This window comes from Electrophorus electricus, chromosome 9 (assembly GCF_013358815.1).
Source record: "Electrophorus electricus isolate fEleEle1 chromosome 9, fEleEle1.pri, whole genome shotgun sequence".
NCBI classification, from domain to species: Eukaryota; Metazoa; Chordata; class Actinopteri; order Gymnotiformes; family Gymnotidae; genus Electrophorus; species Electrophorus electricus.
The window spans coordinates 1,029,087-1,037,500 of record NC_049543.1 but is presented as its reverse complement, the minus strand read 5'-3'; the positions used below and the strand labels follow the sequence as shown (position 1 = coordinate 1,037,500).

The window sequence follows — 8,414 nt, the reverse complement described above, 5'->3', positions numbered from 1 at the left end:
ATGTGAGGCTCAGGTCAAAGGGTCACAATGATTACATCACACAGTTTTAAAATTCACGCAGGTCTACATTGTTCAGCTCATGACATTTTAGTGGGCTGTGGTTTATATTCAGGGCTAAAGGTCACAATCCTGTTTTAATACCTCGTGTTCTCTGAGAAGTGATAACATAATGCTGGACAGATCTAGTCATGTTATTTGATAAGCCACAGTTTACCCTATTTGCTCAATATGTAGAAATCTTGAAATGTAATCCTCGAGAGAAGAAGGGTGAGGTCATAAATGATGTTCTGAAATGTTCCATGCGTGAGCCACTCTAAGGTTCTACTTGCAGCTCAGTTCCAACGGGCCATTCTAGAATGTTCCTGCGCTCTTTGAAGGATACCTACCCGGCCTGAGATCCTGAACGCTGGCCGCATGGCTCCGGAGTGAGAGCAGAGTCATGTTGCCCATCTCCAGAGATCGCGTGCTTAGCGCGTCGTATTTACAGATTGATGCTCCCACTCCGGAACACATCTTCAACACAGGCTCCAGGAGCGGGTCGGATGGATCTTTGCCCACAGAGAAGTTTGGGATGAAGGTGGGATCGTGCTTTGGAGCAAAGTAGTACTCGTTCAGGAGGAACTCAGAGTCATAGGTGAACAGGGAGATTTCATTGGTAATGGCCCCTGGAAGAAAGAGAGTTCAGACAGGTTAGTCCCCATGAGGCCCCTGAAGATAACAGGAAAAGAACTCCACGTCAGTCATAACTGATCTGAGTGTTTCACTGCAAGGTTCATCATGGTCCGCGTCTTTGCTAACCTATAGCCTTTCTCTGCATTTCTTTACAGAAGATCCGCAATGAAGTCTGGCCCATGAAAATTAAATGGGGCTTCATCCTCACGAGCAGAGGGGCACAAAAACACAGCGCAGGTGCATCTGTGACATCATTCTTCATGAAGGAGAGCTGCAGACAGTGAAGTGAAGAGCGGATAGCGGAGGGCAACAGAGCGGATCTCGGCTGCTGACCGGTTGTCCCTCACAGAAAACAGCATCAAGCTAATATTAGCTAACCAGAGCCGTGCTGCGGCGTACACAGTGACTCTCTGACTGTGACTCACATCGTGCCCCATAGGTGAAAATGTCCTGGGCAGTGCTGTTGGCGAAAGTGACCTCCCCATCTCTGGAGGTCAAATCATCATCGGGGTCATCATTCATGTTACCCAGCAGACCCTGTGTGTGGTGCTTAAACTCCTGGGGCAGTAAGACAGTGAGGGTCATGACCTCCGCTCTGCCCCTGACCTCGACCCCTGCTCCCGATGGGAACATCACTGTCACATTCTGAGGATCTGATGAGAAAACGAATGCACCTAGAAGAGGTATGAAACACATTCTGCATTTACCTTTACAGCATTTAGCGGATGCTCTTGACCACAGTGTTTATCTGTTTCCATGGAGGAAGTACATGACTAATACAAAACCATTCCCATTAGGTCTAATCACTATTAACTGAAGGCAGGTACCCGTTATCTGGCTGTTATTGCTGTTTCATAAATTTGTTGACTTTTTAAAATGTGTGGAGATGAAAGTATTGGGCTACATTTAATAAAATAAAGAAGACAGTTGTGATCTCACTTTAGGCTGAAAGATGAGATCAATTTTGGAAATGAGGCAGAATATGTTTATTACTATAATCAAAACAACTGTAGTCTATTCTGCAAAATGATAGACTTTTTATGCATCAATTATCCATTAATCAAACATAGAATGACTAAAAACAAAGAACAGCAAAAACCAATTTCTTAACCAACAAATGAACTCTTGCTCAGGTTTGGATAAACTTGATAAGACTTTACCTTTCAGGTCCATCCAGCTCTGTTCAGAGAAGCTAAGCACCTTCTGGTTAAGCAGCACCTGCAGGTGAGTCGGCCTATCAGAGAGGCGCACCTCGATGACATCAGAGCCATTCTCCCTCATAGCCACCGAGGAGAGGCGGGTCGCCATAATAACAGATCCTTAAAGGGGAAGCGCCGTGCTCATTATGATGCTTTATGATTAAGTTATGATACTTCAAGAAATATAAGCACACAAGAAAGTCGCCACAATGTTGTATTTACTAATGGGGAAAATTTTTTGATGAGCCCTAGGTTTAGAGTTGGGGGTGTCGCCATGGCGACTGAAGGTCTGGATATCACCTCCACAGTAGGCAGTGAAAGTTTGGTGCTCATTTCCACTCATTTTAGACGTTAACTGTACCGTTCAATTTGTACACAATTTGCACTAATGTTGATGAGGAAACCAGAGGAACCCAGAAAGTGTGGTCTTATGCAGAGATGTTGACTGTGCAGATACCTTTGTATTGTTTGGATTAATTCAAACACCTGTTTGAGACCATTAACAAGCTTCAAAAAAAAAAATATTGTCATTTAAATAATGAACTATATTATTATTAAATAAATGATTCTATGACCAAAAACCACTTGAACACATATGTGACAACAGTAAAAGTGCTTCTATATGACATTAATATGAATAGCTAGGCTGCAAGGTTGGTTGAAGTGTTTGGCTACTTCAACGTAAAAGCCCAAAGCTAAATGGATCAAGTTTCTGATGCACCGGATACCTGATCTAGGAACAGCCATATAACCATATCCAACATCATTTGAAGCTCAAATGCTCAGGACTTGTGGTCAGAGATCAGGACTTGTGGTGAACGTGTGAAATACGTGGTCACGTTACCGTTCTCTGACGTCATGGGTTCTGTCCTGCCTTGCACGGTGAGCTCGTGGGTCAGCGAGTGGAGCAGAAGATATTCACCTTTCCCGTTAAAGGTGTACGTCACCCCGTCAAATGTGAGGAAGTGGGGGTCACCAAGCACGGAGGCTGCAACAGAAACATAGAACGGATCACGCCGGAGTGCCAGTTCTAGCGTCACCGTGCCAATACCAGTACGAAGGTGATACAGAAACGGTGCTATTAAATAGTTAAAATCATTTAGGAATCACGTTGTCTTTCTTTTATTAATTAATGGTTTTATATGTCTATACCTCGTCATTAGTCATCCATGTAAGTGTAGGTAGAATGCGCCTTTAAAATAACGTCCACATATGAACGCAGAAAAGCTATGTGCCTCAGCAGTGCAAGCTGTATGCATACTGCTATAGTTCTCCCAGTTAAACCAGTCAAACCAGCCAAATGTCTGATTGTCTTCTGTAAGGGTTTGGGGTGACAGTAAATCAGGTATTGTGTCAGGCCCGGCCTGGTCCAGCCCGGAGTGGGAGGGTGTCAGGACCTCACCAGATTTCGGAGGCTTGTACGTCCTGCAGTCGCTGGAGGGTCGATGGTTGAAGTAGTAGTCGCAGTTGTCTGACCACAGACAGCAGTAGTAGAACGTGATCACGTCATACTTCCAGTGGGAGAATCCCGGAACCCTTGGGGGACTTCTATAGGGCGGCGCTCCCCAGTCGTGCCCTCGGTCGGGGGTACTTCCGCCGATGGAGTCCCCGGTGAGGACCTGAGCCCCAGTGTGGTCATAGCAACACTGCTGACCAGCTCCATACTCAGGGCTTCAGGAGAAACACAACTCAGAGCTGTGAGAAGAAGCCCTCTCTATACACCAGTTACAACCAGTTATTTATCTGACGCTACAATTAAGACAGAGTTCAGTTTGAGTAATTGAGGGTTAAGGGTCTTGCTCAGGGACCCAACAGTGGCAACATGGCATTTGTGTGTGTGTGTGTTTGTGTGTGTGTGTTTGTGTGTGTGTCTCCGTCACGCTCACAGACCGGAGCGTCTCCCGTTTCCCGTGTTTTCCAGCTTTCGTCTGTTTCCATGGTTCCCTGTCTCCGCCCCTTTACCTCCAGCTGTTCCATTTGTCCTCAGTTGTGGTCCATTTAAACCTTGTTCCTCGCCTTTCATGTTTGCTGGTCATTGTCTGAATTTGTCTACCCCATTTTCTGACTCGCTCACTTCTGGTTACGCTGTACTTGTTCTCTCCATCCCAAGTTACTCTTTCTGTTTACACTCATCTTTCTCCCGTTGTTTAGTTATATCTCTTTAGTTCCATTCTATCAGTACTCCAGTTTACGTTGCCCTCTCTGTCTGTATTGCCCTCCCAGTTCATGTTCGTGAAGTTTATTCTGTTCTCCTGGCCGCTGTAGTCTCCTTCCTCAACGCTTTGCTCCCTTTTAGGTTTCAATCCCCTTGTTCAGTTATGCAAGTGTTGTTTGGTTTCACTTTTAAATCTGTTTCCTGTATTTTAGTCCTGGCTGTTGTTTCCCTCGTTAAGTAGCCCAGTTCTGTGTACTCCCCTTCCTTGTTCTTCTGGCCTGTTTATACTTGTTTCATGCTTCGTTGTGTTCCCTTATTTATCTAGTGCTCATCCTCACCCTGATTAGCCCATCATTTTGTTTGTTCCTGTGATGTGTTCTCCTGGTGTTCGTGTACACTGTCCTGTCTGTCGATTTCGTTACAGCATTACAGTCTGTGTGTGTGTGTGTGTGTGTGTGTGTGTGTGTGTGTGTGTGAATGTGTGTGTGTGTGTGTGTGTGAGAGTGTGAATGTGTGTGTGAGAGTGTGAGTGTGTGTGTGAGAGTGTGAGTGTGTGTGTGAGAGTGTGAGTGTGTGAGTGTGAGTGTGTGTGTGTGTGTGAGAGTGTGTGTGTGTGTGTGTGTGTGTGAGAGAGTGTGAGTGTGTGTGTGTGTGTGTCACCTGGCCTGGATGGCTCTGACACAGTGAACTGCTCCTGGGTGATATGTACACACACTGCCTTTCTCAATGTCACAGCCATAGTCGGTCTAAAGCATCACCACACAACACACAAACACACAACACAAACATGTGGACAGTCACTATGCTTGTTCAGCTGTAAGAGCTTGTAATGAACTCCAGCACTTCGGATTTGTAATCAATATTCCAGTTAAAGTATCAGCTTGAAATATTTAAATATTCATTCTATCACTCAAATATTACAGCTGTTACCCCATGCACCTGGTCAGATGTACCTCCTCTAGCTGAGACTAGACTAACCTGTAGGTTAAGACTAACCTACACACCTGTTTCAGCACTCTGAGTGCGGCTTGGACTCACGTGGAACCTGCCGGTGTCAGCTCGGGCCTGCGCCAGTGTGCAGGGGCAGTCTGTGATCTCCGACAGGAAGCTGGCGATCCGCTTTTCTTCCTGATCCCACCGCAGACATTTTTCCAGGGCCCAGGCTGCAGGGTCTTTCCGGAAGGCCTCATCCAGGTTGTAGGCCAGGGCATGGGCACCACTCCACAGGGCGTTCACATTCCTGCATGTGCACGCACACACACACCACTGTGAACTATCAATCAACACTGAGTGATTTCTGTGAGTATATGATATCACATGAGCATTTTTAAATGCCCAGTAGAGATGAAGGACAGATGAAGGACATGTGACACTGGGTTGCACTCTGTGCGCTCTCACCGGGCTCCGTCAGGCTCAGTGCTGGGGCAAACGCGTATGCTGCCAACATCCCAGTCAGACCTCGGCGTCTGCAACAGCTCAGGCACAAACCTGAAGCTCCCGCTATTAGGCACATCCCTTCCCACGGAGTAAAGATACCTCCAGTCCGCCTGCCAGGTGTCGGAGTACGGCATGCCTGGTAGAGGAAGATGAGCCCAGCGGTGGCCCCAAAACACTCCGTCACCATCAACCAGTTACTGTGACACCAACATGAAAACTACTGGTGCTACTGACTCAAGTCTGACGCAGACAGACACACAACGTCTGCACCACCGACGCCTGCGGTTTGGATCAATGCCAAGTTTACTTCAGCTTAGTCTGGTGCACTAATCAATCTGCCAATATAGGAAATCAGATACTAATATGATTCCAAACACAGAATCTTTCTGAAATAGTGCAGACACGATGATAAATGGAATAACTTTTAATAAACATATTTCTTTCTTTATTATTTTTATATATTTTACAGGTCTGGGCTTTTCAGACATACATCCTGAGTCCCAGGCTCCCTGCTCCGCTAGCGTTCTCTCTGACTGTGTGTATGTGCACGTTCGGTTCGTAGCTTCCACTCTGCCTTCCTGGATTTACCCTCCATTCCCCAAGAATAAATTAAACACCCTTTTTTTTTTTAAACACAAAAGTTTGAGGTCATTCTAACACACAGTGCTGGGAAAGCCAGTTTGAACCACTAAATGTGTCTTAAACATTAGCATATGTAATGACTTTTAATCTGTAGGATTATTGGTTCTGTGTGTAATCCCCCAGTCCTGAGAGCATCATGCTCTGTTCACCTCAGGGTACCACCTGCACCCAGCAATATGAGAAAAAGCCTTGAGAATTAGTTGATGAGTAGTGTTTAGATAAGGGCACTTGTATCTATGCACAGAACATGAAGCGCCTCCATTTTGAAACCACGGTAGTGTTTTAGAGCTTTTCTCTTGGGTTCAGTGCACTTCTATCTCAGTTCTGATCTTCTCACCTGTCTCCTGGTAGCCCCACAGTTCTACGTTAACTCTCTTGGCATTTATTAGTGAAGCGTTCCACACCATCTCTAAAGCCCCACCCACGTCCTGTGTGCCGTAATACTGCCACTTCGTCTCGTTGACCAGGGAGACCTTAAACTCCTCCGCCAGCTTGCTGTGGTGCACTGATCAATATGACAAAATCACATGCTTACAACAGACATGAATAAGGAGAAAATGAATAAATACATTCAACACTGAACACGATTTAGGAAAAATCTCCCCTCTGCAAAAGATAAAACAAAGTGGAGCTGCTAAAATAAAAGTCCTTCTCAGTGCACACTTATATAAGAGGAGGTGAGGGGCCGTGGGCGTGGTCTCGGACACCTCACCTGAGAGCCAACTCCCTGCCATGCTGTAGGTTACTCCATCTGTGGAGACATCAAATGGAATCCAGCCGGTCTCAAACAGCATGGGAGACACACAGTGACCCACACCGCCTGTGTCCACGTAGCCCCGTGTCACTGTGTCCGATTTAAACCTGCAGAGGACAGCAATTTGTTGGCAAACTGACAGTCAACCAACAAACGAGGTTCTTCCTTTAATCTTTCCACTGTTCCTTCACTCCATCTAAAAATTCAGAATGGATCTGTTGAAGGATAAACCGATTTTATTATTCTAGCTATCAATATTGTTGTGTTGTTTAATAACAAGGCAATTAAACAGGATAGGAATCAACAAACTTTGTGAGTTCATCTGAGGGTCTTTTGAGGACTGAGATCGGGGACTATAACATGGTCTCGCTCTGATTCGGCCAGTTAATCTGTTCATTCCGAACCCAGTGCAGGATTCTAAGCATGGAGACTGACACTTTGCCCACAGACAGATTTAAAGGTGGTGGTGGCAGAAAAACACTGAACTAGACCCTTCATTAAAGGAGATTCCACTGAAGTATATTTGTTAGTTTGTATAACCGCAGTGAATAGATTTGAGGTTATATTCTAGAACTTTGCATTTTAACACAACATATTAGGTCGCAATCTGGGTGAAATGTGCACAAGCATAGCACATTCCTAATCCAGACTGATGCGCTAAGTGCACATGACCTGCTCAGTAAAGCTGTGGATGTCACTCACACTGATCCACGGAAACCCAGAGCACGCGACCGTCCTACCTGCACGTGAGATTCACGTTCATGTCTAATGCTGAATTGAGAATTCTGAAGTCCGCGCCTCCGAGAAGAGATCCGGAGTGCGGGGACAAGTCCGCGCAAAACTGCTTAACACCTCCACAATCCGGCAAACGTTCGCGTGTCGGGTGACAGGAACATGTCACTTTCTCACCGCAATGTCCTTCACAAGAGTCAGCTGGAGAATAAACAGTGGACGTTTCACTAATATTTAACCAGGAAGATATTGCAAGGGATTTAAATTCATATATGCGGTCAACTTAATCATTTCAAATTAATTAAAAAGCAATTTTTAATAGCAAAAAGCCTGGAATGAGTGCGGTATTTGTGTTCACGGGTCGTTCCACTGACTCACCATTCGTTTCTGAGAGCAGATGAACGCACATCAGTGTTACTAATGAGCGGAGAAGTCTGCTGGGGCAGTAGCGCAACATCCTGACAACAACCGACTTCAAGGACTTTACTTTTTAGTAGACTGTCCGTCCACAATCGCGAATTAATAATTCAGTCCTGACATTGTGACAAAGGTCCTTGCGATAACACGTGTAATGGGCTCGAGGATATGGAAGGTTCGTTACTCTTTAACCGTTAAGCGCGTGCAATTTACAAAGACAAAAGTCACTGCATTGCACTACCGAAAAATGCCGACTTAACAGCAGTATTAAGTACATGCGTCTGGCAAAAACATATGCCGGACTAATTATCGCGCTGAATATAATATATAAAAGCAATATATCACATTCAATATAGTTCGCGTGAAAGTTGAAGGAATCCCACGACATAATTTAATCGGCATGACG

The 8,414-nt window shown here is 45.4% G+C and overlaps 1 protein-coding gene across 3 annotated transcripts in view; it reads right to left on the bottom strand.

The window, feature by feature from the left end:
* The window catches only part of susd2 (sushi domain containing 2), a 20,528-nt gene extending 12,121 nt beyond the window's left edge, over nt 1-8,407 (bottom strand). For 2 of the 3 annotated variants that reach the window (XM_035530210.1, XM_027027750.2), the window contains exons 1-12: nt 7,970-8,407; nt 7,600-7,792; nt 6,818-6,966; nt 6,443-6,610; nt 5,425-5,599; nt 5,065-5,266; nt 4,687-4,772; nt 3,274-3,542; nt 2,716-2,859; nt 1,833-1,991; nt 1,098-1,346; nt 387-665 (exon numbers count right to left, since the gene is read on the bottom strand). In XM_035530210.1, coding sequence (XP_035386103.1) covers nt 387-665; nt 1,098-1,346; nt 1,833-1,991; nt 2,716-2,859; nt 3,274-3,542; nt 4,687-4,772; nt 5,065-5,266; nt 5,425-5,599; nt 6,443-6,610; nt 6,818-6,966; nt 7,600-7,792; nt 7,970-8,048 — 2,152 coding nt within the window. In that variant the 5' untranslated portion in view covers nt 8,049-8,407. The remainder of the gene's footprint in view (nt 1-386; nt 666-1,097; nt 1,347-1,832; nt 1,992-2,715; nt 2,860-3,273; nt 3,543-4,686; nt 4,773-5,064; nt 5,267-5,424; nt 5,600-6,442; nt 6,611-6,817; nt 6,967-7,599; nt 7,793-7,969) is intronic. The other variant, XM_035530211.1, reaches the window with a different exon arrangement.
* Between the last annotated feature and the right edge of the window lie 7 nt (nt 8,408-8,414).